At 33.9% G+C, this 22290-nt stretch overlaps 1 protein-coding gene across 1 annotated transcript; it reads right to left on the bottom strand.

The window, feature by feature from the left end:
- Window positions 1-8140: 8140 nt before the first annotated feature.
- Rab39 (RAS oncogene family member Rab39) lies at window positions 8141-21202 on the bottom strand. The gene is made up of 5 exons (XM_071681266.1): window positions 20985-21202; window positions 18837-18946; window positions 18116-18272; window positions 17390-17539; window positions 8141-13655 (listed from the first exon to the last, which is right to left on the bottom strand). Exons 1-5 carry the CDS (start codon window positions 21090-21092, stop codon window positions 13533-13535), a joined length of 648 nt encoding a protein of 215 aa, XP_071537367.1. The 5' UTR covers window positions 21093-21202; the 3' UTR covers window positions 8141-13532.
- Window positions 21203-22290: the final 1088 nt, after the last annotated feature.

Below are 22290 nucleotides of genomic sequence, written 5' to 3'. Positions count from 1 at the left end.
TGAGACACTACATTTTTCAAGTTCTGAAAACTTTTGTATCTAAACTAATGAACATGAAAGTAAAGTGGTATGGTGGGTAAGAGTAAATTTAAATAAACATTAAATTGTTAGGTTTATGGTTCCTTCAAACAAGAGACAACCCAATACCTGATGGTTTAGCTTATTTGCTCATAATGAACTATAAACCTCTGGATGTAACCTCAGCACATATTGACAAGATGCAAGATAAAGTGAAGGGGGAACATTTTGTCTCAAGTGGATTTTTGTTTTTTAAATGTTGCTTGAACAGAGTGAGCAGAGTTAACTCATGTAAAGTACCCTTTTTTAGGTATGTACAAATGTTTTATGTGGTCTTGCACACTTGACCCACTCAGTGCATATGCGACTAGACTTCAGAACACAAGAATGGGACATAGGGATATGATGAAATAACTAATACATAGTTTATATATATATATATTTACAACTTCTTCAGCATATAAAATATCTAAATGTTGACATTAAACATTGCAAAGACCAATAGAAAATCATATTTACACTTTATTCAAACTGGAACTTCCATAAGCAGTCTATCAGTATAAACTGATTAGAAATTAAAACTCAAAACCTGTGCAATATCTCCTTAACCTAACAGCAATGTGCAAACATATAAACATCATGCGGTATAAGTTGAGCTGAGAGGTAGTGCATTAAAATTACAGAGTAAGCAGAACCTATTAAGTAATTTTATGTGTGACATTATGACTATGCTAGAGAATACATTCATGTGACTGTAATGGGGAAGGACTTCAAGCCTAGTAAAGCAATTACACTGTGAAGTTCTATGAATATGTTTTTGTTATGTCCTATGAAAATGGAAGCAACAAATCTTAAAGGTACCTACAACCCAGCTGAGCTCTTGCTATGATCACTAACGATGATTAGTTAAACATCTTTCCACTGATGAATAATTGGTGACAAAGTTATTTCATAATTTCAAAAGCCTTAGTTTTGTGGGATGAAATCAGTTAATGGAAAAAAATTATACACACTATTAACTAAAACTGAATAATTCAGATATAACAAACAACAATAATTGGTGACTTTCTTGCATATTTCCTACCCCAGGAATCCCTTCTATCTTTATGAAGCTCCCGCACCACACAGGAGGCTAGTTACTTCCACTGGTCAGGACCATAGGGCAATAAGTGTAGTAATGCGTGTGGAAAAAGCAGAGCAATGGAGTTGTAAGTGCTTGGTACTTTTGCTTGTTGCATTATTGGCATGAGGGGTCTGAAATATGTTAAAACAGTGTTTGTAGCATTGTAGGGGGAAGTTATATTCGGGCATAGATGGAAGAGTGACTCGTGTTTTTCTGGGGAGAGTTGTGTCTGATGGGTGTGTGTCTGGTGGAATGGAGTTGAAGAATGAGTTGTAAGGGCAGCTGTTGTACATAATTGAATGACTAGCATGTTTCCTTGAGGAGGAATTGTATTTGGAGGATCTTTATTTCAAAGTGTAGGTGTTGAATGTTTGCAGTTGTTAGGCATCCGGTGATTGTTTTATGTGTACTATTTTGTGTGATGTTTTGTGAATTTTCATTCAAGGTGACTGGAGGTTGTGAGCTGGATTTGTGTCTGCCTTGGGTTAAAACAGTGATTGAATACTTCGATGCACACATTCTGCTCTGGGTGAGCCATTGCTCCAGTTGTATGCTGCAGTGCTCTAGGCATGTTGCTGCTACTATTATCAGGGTATTGTGTTGTAATTGTGAGGTTGTCTGCATGTGTAAGTTCTTTCGTGATGTAGATTGTCAGAGATGTGTCCACTCCCAGGTATCTAAAACACTAAAACACATTGCTTTCTCCAATATTTCTCCATTCAGACACACACATGCACAACTAACCTAATCCTCAACCCTGCTAAACCCAATAACGTATATGATATGTATATAATTATTAAAAAAGAAAATTATTGGTACACCAGGATTTGGGACAGGGAGAAAGTTGAAGATGTATTGGGGAAGGAAAGCGATGACAGAGAAGATGTAAAGAACAAAGCTGCACATAAAGAATGGAAATACTGCAGGTTTAGAATGAGTGATGAGTGAAATAGTGAGCAGTGGATGTAAAACTGTTGTTGTATGGAATTGGAAATTTGTTTGGAAGCATGGTAAAAAGGTCATGCATTTGATGATTAAATGATGGCAGTTCTTGTTCCAATGTTTAAAAGTAATGGGAGTAAAATTATTGTAAATTTAGCAAAGAAAATTAGGTTGTGAATGATATTGAAATCAGTGAACCCCTTTAGTTAAACAATAAGGTGGACTTATAAAGAGATGTGAGTGTGTAAGTCTCACTCTCACATAGGTATAGGACATATTTCTTGAAAAAAAAGAAGTGTATGCAATGTTTTGTGTTTAAGAATGGGATATGATAAAGTTGATAGGAAAGCTCTTTGGAATGTTCTGACCCTTAATGATGTTCAAGGAAACTTCCATAATATTTACATAGTTTTCATACTGAAAGTAGTGCTGTAATGAGAATAAATGCTTGACTGAGTTGTGTTAAAGAAATGTGGGAGTGCATCACAGTTTTGTATGTCACCGTGATTGTTTAATATCTCTATGGCTGGGGCATTATGTGAAATGAGAGCAAGGTTGGGTGATAGCTGTGTACTGCTAAGAAAATGGTAGGACATAAAGGAGTTAACACAACTGCTGAATGCAAATGATTGTTTGCTGAACCAGAGGAATTAGATATTTGCTTTGACGATCTGAGTAATTGGAGGATGCTTAAAGTAGATTAATGGAAGTTATACCATCCTGTTATGTAACGTTTGGAACCTTCTGCCATATCCATTTGGGAATTGCTGGTCTTATTTTCTTTTCATTAAAACAAAGCTATCAGGCTAGATTTAGCATTTTTCCATTTGCATTACATCTATCCTACCTCCTTTCCTTATCTTCACACACTTTTTCTTATCCTTTAATTTTCACCATCCTCTCTTTTGCTTGCTTTTTCAAAACCTAACTTTGATGAGTACAGTCCATGACTGGAGCTTTTCCTGACCTTTTGTCCATTTATAATTATTCATTTGTACTGTATGGGGATTTTACAACTTTTTAAACTTCTCTCTACTGTCCATGTTCACAGGATCATCATTCAGTTTCTCCCTTCATCCACTACTGTAATACTTTAAAAAACTTAAAAGACTGTGATCATGTCTCCCATTACTCTTTTCTCTTCCAAAGTAGACAAATTTAAGACCTTAACCTTTCCCTGTAATTTGGCTTTCCTAATTCTTTTATCATTTTTGTCACCCCTCCTCTGGACCTTCTCTATTAGTTCTTTGTGCATCTTTCAGTGTGGTAATAAAACTAAAGAAACATATTCTAATTTTGGCCAACTGTAGGATGGAAACACCTTGCCCAGTATTTCATATCCACACAACGGAGTGTTATTTAATATTTGTCAGCAGACAGTTTATCTCGTTTACTGTGGGGCTTTGGTGAGCTATAGCCCAGTACCTTAGTTTTAGTGAGAAAAAAAGTAGTAACCCCAACACCAAGGATGCAAGATGATTTCAGGCAACACTTTGCAACTCCTAAGTCAAGACAACAGTACCTTTGCAAACAACATGGCATTTATTTTCCCATTATATTACCTGTAGTTTTAAAAACTTTGGTTGTACTAGATACTGGCATGTAATTCCATGCATTTTTCCATCCTCCTTTTTTTAAAAACGGGCAAAAAAAAAAAATTCTCACTCCTTTGGCTCTTGTCCTTCCATTGATTTTTCTAGCTCACCTCAAGTTGCTTGTCAAGTATTTTGCTAATCCATTACGTTCATTGGTTATTCTAGAACACTAGTGTACAATGTGGCCACAAATGGATTTTATGCAGATTATAAAAGAACTTGCAAAAACATAAATGAAGCAGTTGAGCTGAAAGATACTGCAATCTGTAAGACTTTCAAACTTTTGTTAAACCTCTCTGAATTATAATTAGTGCTGCCATACTAAGCTTGGAAGTCTTTTATGGTAACTCAAGCTAGGGTTTGGTTCCCATCAGTGGAATTAGATTCTTGATGAATAATTAAAAAATGTGTCCTAAAATCATGACAAACATTTGTTTGCACAATTTGAAGATAATGGTGTCAATACTTGTGTAATTTCAAAAATATTAAAGGAATAAAAAATTTATTGCTTCCTTTGAAAAGATGTCTAATCAACTTTAATGCTATGGAAATAGTCTGTCTGATAATGATAACCTTTCATGCTAAGTTGAGCAATATCACCTATCTTTAAGAAAAACTGAAGAAAATGTGAAAACTTGCTATGATGGACAAACTTTTACATTTTTATATATGCTGAAATCATGTTTCACAAGAAGCTTATAAAGCTACAGTTTATATTTGCTGAAATCATATTTCACAAGAAGCTTATAAAATTACAGTTTTGTTAAATAATAAGTTCTGCACTAATGACCTGAAGTGTTCATAACACCACCTCCAATAAAGTCCTACTTCCCAAATCAATTTTCTCTGTACAAAATTAAAAGCTTAAAATCTGTCTGAACATAGGTAAAAATAAACTAAACATTACATTCAACTGATAACTAAAACACTGACCAGTTGAATAAATGGCAAACAGCTCCATCAAACAAGAACACCATAGAAAATTCTGTCAATGAATAGCTGAAAAAGGAAAGGGTGGTACAAAAAAATATCAAACTGGAAAGGAACAAAAGTGCAAATAACAGAAGCAATCTCTCATCATGTTTCAAACAAAAATTAACTTTTGATGTTAATGAACTAAACTAACACTTTTTTACAAGTAAATTTATAAAACACTGTATTGAAAGACTATGCCAGCATGAGGCAACCCAGGTATGGCAGACTCCCCAATCTATTCCTCTGCTATAAGGAATGGCCTTACAGCCTTTTGCTGAACAAACTTGATATACATCCTTTTATGATTTGCACCTTAAATAACATGTTTTCTTGTCCATAAGCTCTCTCTGGATTAACAAGTATTATTGTACAAGTCCAAGCACTAGATATAGGTCTCTCAGCAATTAAAGCTTAGCTTTACTTGGTAACACAGATGAATTTTCATCAAATTATCATGATCGAGATGATTCCAATAGAATTTGATTAAATTTTTCTCTATTTGCCCTTCCATATAGTGCAGCTGAAAGGGATGGTAACTCTACACTTGCTCCAGTAATTTTTTTTCACGTGTGCTCCCGTAATTTTTTTTCACGTGTCCATTTCTTGCAAAGGAAAAAATTTAATGAGAACACCTAGTCTAAAACATGGCTTGGTTGGCTTATTACATTACTTTTGGATGCCATTTATCATTCCACTGGAATAAGACTGGATTCCACCTTAATCTTGTTTGTAAAAAATAAAAAGTATCTGCCCTTGGGTACAATGGATTTTCAAATAAGCAATGTTACAGCAGTTGTTTTGGTATGGTTGATAATACTTGTTAGTTTTTATGTCTAATACATTACAGTATCCTGTCTTATACCACATTATTTTATTTAAGGATTTCAGATAATAGTAAGAAGTACTGTTAATGGAGATAGGACAAACAAGTTTTATTCACTACTTTAGTGGTTATGTCTTTTAAAACTATTTGCACCACACATATATTAGGGAAAAATTGGGAGAAGCTTAGATGAGCTGAATTTACCAAATATTATGTGGTTATGAATGAAAATGATATATGGAATGGTTGACTAAATATTGTCAGGAAATCCATGTTTTCCAGAGTAAAACATTTGAACAGGTACACACAAAATATTCTAATTGTCAGGACCACATGAACTGAGAATGAAATACAATGATGTAGCTTTAGCATAATTGTACTGCTTTTTCTCTGAAATGTGAGTTTTAGAACTCTGCAATATTTTTAGAATATTCTCTCTTTGTTGTTGCTTTTGCATGGTGTAGAAGGTGACTAAAAGGGGTGGGAAAGAGGGCCTAGAAATCCTCCCCTCCTATTTTACTTTTCCAAAAGAAGGAACAGAGAAGGGGGCCAAGTAAGGACTTTCCCTGTAAGGCTTAGTGATCTGTTCTTGATGCTACCTCACCAATGTGGGAAATGGTGAATATGTATAAAAGAAATTATTAACAAAAGAAAACTTTCAATATGAGGTAATAGATAATAGTAATTTAGATGTATCTGGTAATTCCATTCAAGTAAGTTCTTTCACCCCTCCAGACTTGCTACTTTCCAATCCTGGTAGTGTCGCTATTAAATAAATCTATTAGGTATATCAGTACACAATAACACCCAGTTGAACAAATCAAAACTCTAGCCTTTATCTTGGAATGTAAAGCCTGGCCAGTGTAGCAGCATTTTCACTGTTGACTACACAATCAGATTTAACTATCATTTCCCTAACTAATCCTATTGGTGCATATTCAAGCTTAGTAAGAACAGAGGAAGAGTAATGGGGAGTCTGCTCACAAGTCCACTTACCAAAAACAGAAAGAGTATGCTGATATTGACCAATGGTGGTCTTGCATAGCCTGTTAAGCAAAAAGAAATGCTAGACAAATAAAATGTTGTACTGCTTTTAGAGTATTTTCAGCACAATATATTTTCTAATCAGAAAATGTCAGCAATTATTTGGATAAACATATGGTTTAACATGGTTTATTTATAACCTCAGTGGCCAAAAGCCTTCTTGAAATTTTTGCAGCAATAAAATCACATGGTATGTAAGAATAACTAAAGATAACAATTGGGAATATATTTCAGCTTCACAATAGCCAGAAACCTGTGCTACATATACAGAAGCTTATGTTCTCACTGCCCATAAGCACATGTAAAGATAAAACTTTTCAAAAACATTTTAACTGAAATCACTCTTGGCATAATCAGTTATTATTATATACTTGTGTATAGTCTGAGTTTTGACGACCACATTTTAAGACAAAAAATTAAGGGGTCGACCTATACATAGGTAATAGTTTCATTAGGTTGAAATCCATTAATGATGAGAAGGGCTAGGAGCAACTTTTTGCTTCACACATGAAGAATATTTACCAATTACTGCCAGTAAACAATGGGAACTTCAAATATGTACCAATTAGTAGTCAAGAGTACTGTATCATTGTATTATATACAAAGTTGACATATTTCTGGAAAATAAGCAGCAAGACAATAAGGGTATAAACACAGTTTCAACGTACAGTGATATTAAAAGCTGCTCAGAAAGGGCCGATGCAAGTGCAAAGCCGCCACAACTAGGGCTCTGCAGCATCAGCTAGATTTTATGTATTTTTTGAATTGTTTTCTTTTAAAAAACTGTTACGTCAAGTATACTTTACTTAACTCTGCCTCAATGAATATATTTTCAGAAATAGACTGTAGTTTTGCTGAAACGTGATGTATTTCAGTGTAAAATAAGATAAAATACTTGATGAAAACAAAAGACTTTACTACCTCACCTTCTGAGGTTAAATAGATGTCACTTGTTTCTTAATAGTTTTTCGTTAAAATACTGTTATATTTACAATAATATTCTATTCATACTGTGCTTGATATAATACATTCACGGAAATGTAATATTTTTGCTGAAATGACATACGTATTACAGTGGAAAGTGGGACAAAATCATGATGAATACAATCAACTCGCTTTCTTTTGTTGTTCAAAAGATGTTACCATAATTGCTTTTCGAATGATTTTCAGTTAAAAACTGTTACAATAATATTTTATCCTAATTGACTTAAATGAATACTTGAATGGAAATATACAATTTTTTTGCTGAAACTACCTGTGTTTGTGTAAATTGCCATTATCATACATGGTGAACACTTTGTATTTGGTGCTCAGTGTTTCAGTTTCAGGGAACAATTATTTCAGTTTATATGATAGTGTTTTTTTAGTGAGGATTTTCTGAAATGAGTTTTATATGCCATAAAATATGGTGCAACATTGCTCTGATTTCTTGTTCCATTACCTTCAAAAAGGCATATCAAAAATTATGGATTTCTTGGCCAAAAATCAAGGGTTGACTTATAAGGTAGACTTATAAATGAGTATATACGGTACATATTGTATCAGAAAGTCCACGTCATTATCATATTTTCTGGATAATTTTAACTTGCTTAAACACAATTAATTAAATATACGTCATGAGCAAGTATACAAGTTTTTATTGCTTATCTACAGATCAATACATTAAGAAAAATAACCATAAAGTACTTTGTATAAATCCTTGGCATATAAATTCAACAGCTTAAACTTTCAGAACAGTAATACAATATCCTCTACTGCTTAAAGGTCATACCTATGAGACATGAAATTTTGAGACAGCTGGGTCCAAGCAATAAAGCACAGCACATTAAGTGCCCATATACCATTACAGACTGAATGCTAGCATACCACCATATTGTTATAAATCATCATACTTAGGAATACAAACTGCAGTGAAAAAATTCACATGTTCTTGTACCCAAATTCTATGAAAATATACTTTCCGTAATTAGGCATGAAGATACCTCCTTGTAATACATCTGTCTGATCACCTTTTTTAATATATTATCATACAGTGCGTATAATTAAGAATTAAAGTGCAGATAGAGATTAAGAAAAAGCACACATATATAAAATAAATAAATAAATAAAATATAAATATTATATTTATTTATTATACTTGATCGCTGTCTCCTGCGTTGGCGAGGTAGCGCAAGGAAACTGACAAAAGAACGGCCTAACCCACCCACATACACATGTATATACATATAGTAGAGTTGCATGATAATGTGTTGCTAAATGATGTCATAATAAAGCAACACATGATTACTTTATTTCATGTTAATTCAGTTCATTCCCAACAATGTTGTGCAGTTTTCTCGCACGATTCCAATACCCAGGCAAAAGATCAGTCTGGTAAGAGTTGGGCATGTTGTCTCTTGTGGATTTAGTCAACTCATTTCTTAATCTTCTCTATTCTTAATGTATGCACAACTTTGTTTTCCTTCTTCTCTATTATCTTAGTTATGTTTCAAGTATTTTTGATGGTTTAATAGTTACTGAAAACCTTTTTAAATTTTTCATGGCCAAATCATGAGTTACAACGATTCACTTTTACATGAAATTTTCAAGTCCTTGACTCGTGTTATTGTGCAACTCAACTTGCTGTATATATATGTATATCTGATAAGCTGTCCTACTCCTAGGGATTAACTATTTTCTTTAAGTATGAAATCAAAAGGAAATAGCAAGTTTCACTTGCATATTATTTACTCTTTTGAGCCACTTTCAGAGGGTAGCCACAACACAAACTTGAGTTCAACACAATCCTTCTTTACATTATTTCCTTCTTTTTTGCTCCTCTAGTTATGCATACTTACTGATCTTTCCACTTTAAGGAAAAAAAAAAAGGTCAAAAACACAAGCCAGAGTTTGATGTCATCTTAAGAATTGCTGGAATGAAGTAGTAAATTATTATGTGGTGCTTTTGTTAGTAATCTTCGAAAAAGTTGTGTAGCACCATTTCACAGAACTGGAAGTTTATATTTTATGATAAATATTTCTCTACATTTGATTTTGCTCCAAAGATGTTACTTAAATTATTTTCCCAAATGATCTGCCAATATAACTGAAAATTCAAGTTACATAGTAAAATAAGCTTGACCATCAATCAAACTGGTGTGAATAAGTATTGATTTTTATCATATTTCCAAATGTCTTTTAAAATCCATAATGTTTTAAGACTGCACCGTGAAGAATAATTATACCATAATGAATACCTGTCCCTAAACCTGCTGATTAAGTCTGCTGTACAATCCAATTATCCTTGCCTAAAACTGCAGATTTCATCAAAGTAAAATTTTTCTTACAGCAGGAATCAGTATAGGCACTCTTTTTCACTTGCTCTGGTCACAAATGTATATGTGGGTTGTTATTTGATTTATGTCTGCTATACTTCATACCAAAATCAGATTGCTTGGCCTATATTGTGGCATATATGGTTTGTCATTTGATTTATATCTGCCATTTCTCATATCAAGATCAGAATATGAATGATAAGAGTTTTAGGAGTGATTTTCATGAAATCACAATTTGGTAGGAGTACAAATATTTCCTGTTCTGCATACAGGGATTAGTTAAACTACAAGGAGCACCCTTCAATTTCACATATTCACAAGATTCAATCCATATGTAAGGGGGGAGATGGCTATTACTTCATGTGTGCTGTGCCACAGAAATCAGCAAAATTATTTAGTAACTGTGGTCAAAGATACTACTGGCTGTCAAAGTAGAGAGTGTGCAAATGTATTATGACCTTGATTCAACAAGTGTAACCCTGTTTGAAATATGTGTACTGTATTGTATACAACTTAACATATAAAAATCTTGTTCTGTAGTCAGTAAGAACAATAAATTTCAAGGTAATAATATTATTAGAAACTAATATCACAATGTGAAGTATTTCTTACAGAATTTGAAATAGGCAATACATAACCTATGAAACATACTTAAAATATGCATAACTACATTACACTATAATGCTGCCAGTCATAACAAAGAACAGCTGACACTACCATAAGCAGTGTTGTGCAGGATAATGCTTAAAAATACATGCTGCATTTTTATCAGCAATGATTTTATATTTTTCTTTATCTAAACTTCTACATTTTTAAGGAAGGGCCTTGGATCATTCACTGCAAAAATTATAATGCAAAAATTATAAAAAAATATCAGGATTATATACAGTGTATGTATTCAGTATATACATAAGGAATGAAATTGCACTGATGCTATCTTGAATGAATGAAGATATTGTGCTTTTTTAATAATCAAAGTATGCATACACTAGTAACTAGTTCAAGAGGGCACAACAGTCATTGAAGTATGCAATGATGCTTCGCAATTCCATTTCTCAGTATTTTTCCAAAATGCTGCAGCATAACATATGTAACTTAGTTACAACAACCAATATCATGTGAATGGAGAGTAATCATAGGAAGGCATATTGATTCCTATGTGGAGTTTAACCTTGAGGAGCTGTTATATGCACCTAATAAATACAAAGAAGAATGCTTATATTTAAGTTATTCACTACTCTATCAACCAGTAAAAAATACTGAAAAGCAGCATTACCAAATGTAAAATTAATCATATGAGAAAAATTCTTCACATTTAATCTATAAAACAATTTAAGCATCATAAGAATACAAGAATGTACAGGCACAACATCTACTATGAGTTCTATTCACATTATTTGCATAAAGATGATTTGCAATCGGTAGTCATAGATTATCATGACAACAAAGGTACCTATTACTTCATGAATTTACAGCTAAATGCTATAAGCACTTTCAGGAATTCTATAGAATATATGGTAAACACTTTTTGCTTAGAAATTCTAAGTTCACTCAAAACTCCATTCCACCTTTAACATATAATGAGTATTTAAATCAAATAGTTATCTTACTATGCACAGAACCTGACATTGCACAATGTATATATGCCTGCATTTCTAATATGTTTACAACAATTCTTCTTTTTCTTACAAGATCTCATTAGTTGTCTCTATTTTTGGTCCCTCATAAAAGATTCACATCATACTGTGATGTTAAGTACATACTTGTTACTATCACTGATGAAAAAAAAAAAAAAAAACACTGAGAGACAAGATCCCCATTTTCTTATAAACAAAAACAATAAAAATATGAATAAATACTATACAAACGTGAAGAGAATTTTCCATTATATCAGCATTACCTTTATTCCAGCTTCAGTTTTCAAAAAACTTTAAATTTCAAGAGAATATTATCTACATTTCATGCTTAAGATAATTCAAGCATTACACTGATCATCGAAATATCATTTGCAGTATCAAAAACATACTCTAAACAAGGAAATAAAAAATGTGGTGAAAGACAAAAAGCCGAAGTATTTACATTCAGTACATGCATGTTTAAGTGAATATGAAAAGTTCTACCCTTTGAAAATGGAAATTTTACCCTGCTGCATATTTAAATATATGTTACTGCATTAAAAAAATATCCAAATGCAACATTCACTGCTTAAAGTGTAAGACTATACTTTCACACACTATTTATAAGACCTGAAGATTTATGAAACTAAGTTTGGATATGTTTCACTGCAGATTCATGATTGCAACTGTGATAGGTCTGTTACACATGATTGTGCAACAATATTTTGAGGTAACACGTAATCAAAGTTATTTACTTACACTTTCTAGGATAAGAGAAGAAACTTTACAGAATACTATCTTCAAAAACTTTGTAAATTCCACTTGGAGTAAAGGTAAATTATCCTCTTATTAGATAACATTCTACTACAGACAACCAACTAAAGAAAAATTATATTAAGGAGATGAAAGGAACCAAGACTCCTTATATTAAAAACACAAAATAGAAGTTAAGAAACATCCTACATGACTGCTTTTTGAATGATCAGATGAGATAGATCAACATGAAACTCATTTCCTAACTCTATTATTTTATCTCTTTTGGCTTATGCTCTCTCTCTTAAATGAGACATCATGCCCAAGTTATGTGATATATTAAAGGTAGTTTTAACTGGCCCAACATTTATTCTTATAAAATATACTTTCAATATACAATAACTTAAGACATTTGAGAAAAATCATAACCCTATTTACAAGAGAGCAGAAACTTTTCAACATTATAAAAGAAAAATTTAAAAACCAACATGTTCCACAATGGAAAAGATATAAAAGGAACTTGTGTGGTAAAGAACCCTGTGTGAAAATGAGTGATAAACAATAAGTAAAATGGGCTAAAAGTATTTATATCAATTAATCCACTGAAAGAAACAGTATTACATACTGAACAAACTATTGTGGTAAGGAGTGATCTCATGATATAACTTTACTCAATATTAGCTGGGAAATGTTATCATAAATATACACACATTATATCTGCTTATAATTTACAGAATAGATTTGTGTGTGTGTCTGTGTGTACATGAAAAGTAAAATACAATTAGACAAATACACATAAAACATACACTCACAATATCATGTATAAAAATTATTTTTACTAACCTTATCACAGTTGTAATTGTCTAACTGAATATAACAAAAAGAAATTCATGCCCACAGAGTGAAAAGCACTATTTGCCATATGACATAACACAAGTGAACCTGTTTCCAAGAATTCTGGATAACAAAGTAGGGGTTTTAGCAAATAATATATGATGAATGTGGTATTAATAAATAGAAAATAGCATCTAGTTCAAAGAAAAAGGGAATATTCACTTAAAAGTCCACATAAAAAATGACACAACTCATGTAACAATGGCAGAGCACTTCCATAAAATTAACAAGATCACATTTGTAACTTAGGTGGATGGGACTAGGGTATTTCCTTTGGTTTGCTTGCAAAGTTTCACTGAGTTTTATAAACTGTACTCACATAGATATTTTCATTATTTTTTATAATTAATGTGTTGTTGTTAATTAGAAAATACAGTTATCTTCAGTGAAGTAATTTTCCCACTTAAGTTTCCAACATAGTAATTTGTGTATTTCCTAGCAACAAAACCCTGACTTCTCTGGCTCAGCTTCCATTAAGCTGTAGGAAGGGTTTGGTCTAGAGTATCCTGTCTTGATGCCATCCCAACCATCTTCAATTTTGAACTCTCCAGATTGTACCTGTATAACAATACAGGGCATGCAATGATAAGTAAACCTTCTAAGTGTGAAGGCTACATGATTTAAGTTAAATCTAACCAATAAGATCTTTCCACTTCTACAGTATCAAGGTTGCAAAATATACATACCTTCAGCCTCCCTTTCTTCACAATGACCAAAAGTAACAGCAAAAAAGTGTACATTTTTAATTTATCATATGATTCATACATTTTCTTTCTATGCTTTAATGGCTACTTTCAGAGAACCTTCAACACATGATCTAACCTTCGTACATACGACACTCTTGTCAAATGACTCCTCACACTATCACTTGCTCTACCTTTTCAGTCTTCCTCTGTTTCTATTCATTCAATCACACACTTTTATTCATCATGTTTTCCACATCCAATCTCTCATAATGTCTGCAACACTTCAGTTCTCAATTTTTATCAGCCTTTCTTTTAAATGTCTTGAATCCATCTTTACTGCATTGTTCATTCACAAAATCCATCTCAAGTTCTTGCACTCTTCTGATCAATACACTACAATAATAAAGACCCATTTTTCACTAAGCTGATGATTGGCTATACTATTCCTTCCAACAACTTTTATTGCTTTCAAGGATTCTATAAAAAAAAAAGTTTTGCATTTAATGGAAGCCACAGTGGGTCCAAGATAGTGGCTTAAAATACCCAAGGGTTGAACATAAGAAATTAAACTATGAAAGCTACAATATGTGATTTTACATATTTCTAAGGTTCAATAAGCAAACTTGCACAAAGTAAAGTAACTGATATTTCTCTATTCTTGAAAATCTCATTGGTGGGTGGTCACCCTTGCAAATGACTTGGAAGAATGAAGATATTGTTCTTCTTAAAATTCAACCAATTTGTTAATCTTTCTGAACTTTCTTGTAACATGGCTTCTACTTTTCCATCCCTGCAGAAAGGACTTCCCAAAGCTTTAAAGTTTTACAACCTCTGCTCCCTCTCCATCTGCCTATATTTCATATTACAACCTTTGCTGCATTTCAATTCCTAAAAGTTGGAACAGTCGAAGAAGTTTATCAAGAGGTGCTCATCCTCCTTAAAAGCTCAGGTAGTATGTTTGGGGAAAGGAACTTGGATGTTCTAGCTGTGAGTGAAACAAAGGTAAAGGGTAAGTAGGAAGAATGGTCTGGGAACTTTTATGGGTAAAGTCAGGGATTAGTGTCAGGGTGAGAGCTATGGAAAGGGTAGCACTTCTGCTGAAGGAGTTGTGAAAATGTGTAAAAGAGTATTAGGAAGTGAGCCCCATGGTGATGTGGGTAAAAATGAAATAAGATTATGAAAGGTGGGTCACTACTGGCATAAACTTATGCACCTGGCTACGAGAAGACTGAAGATGAGAGGAGAGTGGTTTGGGAGAAGCAGAGTGAGTGCATCAGTAGTGTCAACATGAGAGATCGAGTATAAGGATGGGTGATTTGAATGTGAAAGTGGGTAATGTGCCAGGTGAGGGTACAATTGAGGTATATGGGGTATTCAATGATGTGAACAAAAATGGTGAACAGCTTGTGAAGTTGTGTGCTGAAAAAGGATTGGTGGTAAGGAATACCAGGTTTAAAAAGAGGAACATACATATATATATGAAGATTAATGACAAAGAAGGTAAGTGGGCATTACTGGATTACATACTAATTTATAGGTATGCAAAAGAGAGACTCTTGGATGAGTACATGCTGAGGCAGACACCTGGTGAAATGTCTGATCATAACTTGATGGTGGCAAGGGTGAAGATTTGTTGAAACCCTTGGTAAACAGGAAATGATACAGATGAGAAGAGGGTAGTGAATTTAAGTGAGCACAGAAAAGAAACTTGTATGAAGACATGCTAGGAGAGACTAAGTGTAAAATGGCAAAAGGTGAAAGTAAATGTAGCTAAGAGAGTGTATAAGTAATGGGAGGTACAGTGGGAAGCAGTGGTGCTGTACATGAGAAGTGTGTGCCATACAAAAGGTGGAAGGTGGGCATGAGAATTGGTAGTGAGTGAAAGGATGATGAAGATGCTTGTGAAAGTGAAAAAAGAGATATGTGTGTGTAACTCACAGAGAAGTAATGTGAGAGATTGGGAGATGAAGAAGAGAAAAAGGCATGATACCAGAAGAAAGAGCAATGGCTGAAAAATGGGCAAAAAAGAATTGGGGTTAGCAAGTATCGGTAAACTCTAGGGACGATGAAATAATCTTTTGGAAGGAGGTTAACACCGCAAGAAAAGCATCAGAACAAATGGGTATATCAGTGAAGGTGACAAATGAACTTCCATGGTGTAGTGGTTAGCGTTCCAGACAGAGATGCATTCACAGGCTGCCCAGGGTCAAGTACATGGGTTTGAATATTGGTTGTGGCGGTTGGTTCACAGTCAACCCAACTGTTCATCCACTCCCGGGGGTTGGTCAATAAAATGGGGACCTGGCTCAGTCTAGGATATATATATATATATATATATATATATATATATATATATATATATATAAGAGTAATGGGAGGTAATGGGGATAGGGGAGAAAGAATACTTCCTACTTATTCCCTGCATGTCATAGAAGGCGATTAAAAGAGGAGGGAGCGGGGAGCTGGAAATCCTTCCCTCTCGTTTTTAATTTTCCAAAAGAAGGAACAGAAAAATGGGCCTAGTGAGGATATTCCCTCAAAGGTTCAGTCCTCTGTTCTAAATGCTACCTCGCTAATGTGGGAAATGGCAAATAGTATAGATAAAAAAATATTTATATATATACGAATAAAGTGCATATGAACATGCACCTTCATAGAACATACAAACCTCCAATAGCCAGGATCGAACCTGGGACCCCTGTCCAACAGGCGGGAGCGCTCACAGCCTAGCCTAGCGGTAGCACTCCTGCCTGTTCCACATGGGTCCCAGGTTCAATCCTGGCTGTTGGAGGTTTGTATGCTATATATATATATATATATATATATATATATATATATATATATATATATATATATATTTTTTTTTTTTTTTTCTTTTCAATCTATTCGCCATTTCCCACATTAGCGAGGTAGCGTTAAGAACAGAGGACTGGGCCTTTGAGGGAATACCCTCACCTGGCCCAATTCTCTGTTCCTTCTTTTTGGGAAAAAAAAAAAAAAAAAAAGCCTTGCTCAAGATGAAACATGGCAAGGCAGCTAGAGTGGATGGTACTGCACTTGGTTAGTTTGAATTTTCAATATATGTTTGGATTATGATGAGGTGCCTGAGGTCTGGCAAAATGTTTGTAGTGCCGCTGTTCAATGCAAGGGGGATACCACTGAATATTTGATTTACAGAGATATAAGCTTGTTCAGTGTGCCTGATCAGTTGTGTGGGAGATTGGTGACTGATAGGGTGGTGACATGCACAAGCATCATTTGGAGAGGAAAAATGTGGAAAGGGGGCTGTGGTTTTGGTGTATTAATTAAGATAGCTAGAGAATGGATGTGAGTGAAAGAAGCTGTCTTTTGTTCGTGGTGCTACCTCACTTCATGGGAAAATGAACATTTATGAAAAAAATTACATATTACAAACACCACCTAAATCTGAGCTTGGTATACAAAACATTCTTTTAGGGTTATGCTATGTTCAACCACAATCAGTGGCTCCTGTATTTTTGAAATCCATGAATCTTCAAAATCTGAAAATAACTTGGTCCCAAGGCCTAAAGATCTTCAACATTCTATCTTTATAAATGTGTACTTATATAATACTGTATTCCATACCTTATCATATACCTCTTGTGTGATAGTTCTGAATGCTTCCTCCACATTGATTCCTTTCATTGCACTAGTTTCTACATAACTTATGTTATAAAAATTTGCTAGAGACATGGCATCCTCTTTTCTAACTTCTCGCTCATCCTCCATATCAATCTGTAGGGTATTCAAAATCAATTACACTTACCACTGTGATCATCTACCTTAACAGAAAGTGATATCATTTACACTAAAGTTATGTTCTGATAGTGAAGACAGTGATTATTTCTGAAAATGATCCTTGACACTGCAGAGCAATAACATACATCTAAAGACATCCTTCAACTCTTATTTATATTTATTAGAATTTATACTTCAAATGCCTACAGGATAACCAGGAAGGTAAAGTATGGTTGCCCTTCTGTGGATCAGGTTAAGATAATACCGAATCAAGACACAGAGGGTGTTGTTATGATGAAGTGCATGTATATATTTTAAGACATGGAATATTTGACAAATGATGAAAGTGGGTAACAAGTACTGAGGAATATCTTGGTCAATATCTATTTACATAGCCAGCAGACAACTGAGGCACATGTTTGAACATTTCTAAATAGTGTTCTCTCTTGAAAGGCAAAACTAATGAATAAGTAGTGACTGAACCATTAAATCTTTCTCATCTATCTATGATCCATGTACCTATCTATCTAACATTTTATGAGGGAGAGAAAAAAATGATCGAATTGTTCAAACCTTTGTCCCAACTAAGATGAATACAGCCTTGTGGGGTTCAATATGTCTTTTGGCTTCCATAATCCACATTGGAACATGCTCCAGTGATTTTTTGTTGCATACATCAAACACCACTAGTGCACCAACAGAGTTGCGGTAATATGTACGTGTGATAGACCTGGAAGTACAGATCATATTAATTAAAAATTATTCGTGATACAAGCACTACAATTACATATGCCATTTCATTACTTTTCCAACATTGAATCTATTACCTTTACTTTGAAATGTAATTAGTTATTTTTTATTATGACAGTCAACATGGCAAGGGCAAAAGCAAGCCCCAATCAGGGCCAGCTCAAAATTCTGGTAAGACAGGTAGAGAAATACTGATTGAGGACATGGTTAATGCAGACTGCATACTTAAATTCAAGAGGTTGTATGACAGCATAGTGTTCAAGAGCTGGGGGCCTCAAGTGTGTAAAACTCCCTCCCCATAGAGTACAAATAAGTCATTATAAAAGGCATAATACGAATGTCGAAATCAAGTGTTTACTCCAATTATCAACAACTTTCTCTTCATATTAATCATAAAAGTTTTTGTTACTTTGAACAAGATATTGGTCATGGGGTATAAGCCTGTCATGTTGTGCATGACTCTTTTTTGTATTCAGCTGTCTTACTGTATCATGCATTATGAGACATCAGAATTACAGCACCAATTGATCATACTAAAACTTACCGAAATCTCTCTTGGCCTGCTGTGTCCCACAACTGTAACTTTATTCTTGTGCCATCTCTCACTTCAATAAGACGTGCAAAGAAGTCAACACCAACAGTGGGATCAGATATCTGTAATATAATAAGGTCAGGCAAGATTACAATTTGGTAATTACTTCTTAAATATGATCAAGGGATTCTGGCCAATTTTTGTCACTAGCTCTTATTTCTCTCAACAGCAATTATGATCCTGAATACAGCTTTTTCTCAACAAAACTGGCACTGCATCCACAAATTTGTTCAACCATTATTCATGATATTTAACAATGTAAGAGAGGTCATCACGAAACAAATGTTTTCCCTACCATGGACAGAGTGCTTATTAGAGAGAAAATTTCACAGTATAATTAACTGCCATAAGCCAATAATACTTAAACCCCAGTGTCTGAGCTTATCATGTATACATAAGTAAATGACGAAGAATATACAGTGTAATTTCCCTTACTTACGTAAATGATAAAAACAAAATTTAAAAAAAAAGATCAAAACATCAACCTTCAACATACAAGCAAGGAAAATAAAAACTAGCATTTTCACTTTTCCAAAATATAACACAGTAAACTCACAACAGGATTTTTCAATAGAAAGGTCAGTATGGTTTGCCTGTCTAGACACTAAAATGGTTTAAAAAGCATGTAATTCATTCTGTATAATGTTTAATCTTTGGAATATGGAACTTTTGTAGGCATAATTATAGGTTAAATGACTTTCTGAATGATGTTTGTGAATGTGATGACATATGTATTGAAATGTCAGAAGAATGAATAGTATATGTGAATATCATATACAATAGAATACCTTTCAAAGTGTGAAAAATAACGTTCCACGAAGACAGTAACACTAGCTAGATATTTTGAAAGTAAATCATATTCATTGTCATAACTGATGTCAGATTCTAACTGCATTTGTTGCAACTGGACTCAAAGTAGTAATGCAGAATTTGTGATCAGGGGCCAATAAATTAATTTTGTCATCTTATAGTATTTAACAATTTGTGAAGTGTGTTTAATTTAGATAAAGTCAACTCAGAATTTTGCTGTGATGAAGACAGTTGTTAAACATGAAGACAAGGTTCTAAAGTGGTCTTATTGTTGTAGTATTCATGTCAGTATTTCTATTTATAGTCACAGGGAACAGTACTTGCTCATCTATAAACTTATATATCTATTTGAGAAGATACAAGGCAACCAGTCAAAGAGATTTCATAATTTTCTACTGGTAGCTAAACTTTTCAATATATGGTATACTTATTAAAATCTAAATACTATATAACTGTGTTTGTCAGGTTCATCTTATCTATGAGAAGGTTGAATTAGGCTTTTTATTTGTATTTTTTTTTCATTTATGGGCTAATTTTTCTTATACTTCAATTTTAAGCCCAAACCAACTTTTGGAGTCAGTAACCAAATGGTGTCATTTATATGATTTTTTCACAATTCTCCAAATTAACAATAATGCAGCAATTAAGTATCATTATTTCCTAAATGTAATATGGGCCACTTTCATCAATTTTCTTACAACTGAATGTCTTATGATTATCAGGTATGACAGTGAAATGGACGCAGGCATCAGGATCTCAAAGGAGCTCAAGGGTAATACTTAATATTGCAGTCAAATAATATATATTTTTAAGTCCCTTAACTCCTCCATAATTAAAAAATAATACTTTACACAAAAAATATTCTCCCCATGTCTGATGAGTAAAGAGTCATAAACTTCTAGAGGCAACCAACCATTTTACCCGTAAGTATTTTTCATTCAAGTTAGTTCTCTTTCTAATGCTTTGCTCACTTTAGATGCGACAGATGAAATATTACTACGGAAATAACTAAATATATTGTGGATATCAGTAAATTCGAATCTCCATCAATTTACTGGATAAATTATTTGACGTCCGTATATATTGGAAATCGGAGGATGCTGCTATTCATCTCTAGTAGATAAAGAGATTTGACAAATTTACACAGTTTTAAGAAAAAAAGAATAAATATTTTGTTACATACGGTCGTAAACTGCAAAGTTTAGAAAAAGACACGAATAATATTCACACTATAACTGCTTATCCACCTATAATTGTAAGACGCAATCTAAATAGCCAGATAAGTCTTACCTCGAAGAACTTGCCGTCTGTAAAATATTTTAACAAAGAACTCTTTCCAACTGTTGAATCTCCTATTAATATTAACCGAAACTGATAGTCAAAAATGGGCTCCACCATGACTGGTTATGTTAAAGTGATATATGCAGATTTACACAGTTATCACAGTCAAATAGGTTCCAAAGTCTTGCTCTTGGTTTGTTTTTACTTGCCAGCTGACTGTAAATATTCCAATAATGACTCATCTCGACACCGAAAATTATTATTAAACCAGAATATTATATTATCAATCTAGAAAAATACTATGCTGTTAGTTAGATTGCAGGGAAATATTTTTTTTTAATTCCATAGATAAATGAGATGAAAAAGTTGGAGAGTAGTATATTCTGAAGGAGATATTATATGGTGTGTGAGGAGTGGGTGAGTGCTGTGTTTACATGACGTGCGCAGGAGTTGTGCGCAACTCAGGGTCTTATTTTCCCGCTCCCTCTACGTCACGTGACCGACTGCGCCAATCAAAACTCCCAAAGCTGCGCGAAGTTGTGGCAGACGAGCTTTAAAAATGGCAGAGAGAGGTGTGGGTAGGAGGATCACGATAGAATATAACCATGAGGATAGTGAAAACGCCGGAGGATGCTGTCTTAGCACTATTAACAACTCCCTACCGGAACTTGGCCGATGGTAAGTGGAAACACCAGTTTGTACGAGGGAATCAATACATAAAAGAGGAGATGAGACGCCAGCATCAATTGATCTGCGGTGCGTGGGGGGCGTCGTGTAAGTCGTCAGTCTTCTCCAAGTTATCATGTCGATGAATGAAACTCCAGCCGCTGAAAGTATCGTGAAGTGGTGTTTATATTTGTCATGATAATTGTACAAGAGTGCGCTTTTCATTTAAGCATTGAGTTTCGTAGTGACGCGTCCTATGCCGCTTGGCTTACTCGACTCTACTTTGAGGCCTACTGTCGTTAGCGATTAGTTTCTGTCAGTCATTGTTGTTGGAATATAACGTCGAAACTACCATGGACATGATCATGCTCGCGAGAGAGACTGTCATGGTGTTTATGGTATTATATTACAATTGTTATTTATTATGATTTTAAGGAGAGATTAATTAATCTTGTACATCTTACATACAGGTATGTTTCCTGTATATTTTGTGTACATGTTCTTATTTGGATAAGTACCTAATAACGACTGCAATTTTGACCGATAAATTCTCGTTGATGCAGTTGATTAATGTTTTGTATGTTAATAAGATTGGGCTTAAGAAGATCACATCATTTCAATCTAAGAATATTCAATGTGGCATCGGACA

The sequence above is a fragment of the Panulirus ornatus genome, chromosome 32, assembly GCF_036320965.1.
Source record: "Panulirus ornatus isolate Po-2019 chromosome 32, ASM3632096v1, whole genome shotgun sequence".
Classification (NCBI taxonomy): domain Eukaryota; kingdom Metazoa; phylum Arthropoda; class Malacostraca; order Decapoda; family Palinuridae; genus Panulirus; species Panulirus ornatus.
The sequence above is the reverse complement of the archived record's forward strand: the minus strand, read 5'-3'. Positions and strand labels throughout refer to the sequence as shown.

Coding starts and splice junctions, on each gene's coding strand:
- Rab39 (XM_071681266.1), bottom strand. CDS start 21,092: ATGGTGGAGCCCATTTTTGACTATCAGTTTCGGTTAATATTAATAGGA. Junction 18,273..18,836: donor GCAGGCCAAGAGAGATTTCG/GTAAGTTTTAGT, acceptor CTGTACTTCCAG/GTCTATCACACGTACATATT. Junction 13,656..17,389: donor CACAAGAGGTATATGATAAG/GTATGGAATACA, acceptor ATTGTTATACAG/GTACAATCTGGAGAGTTCAA.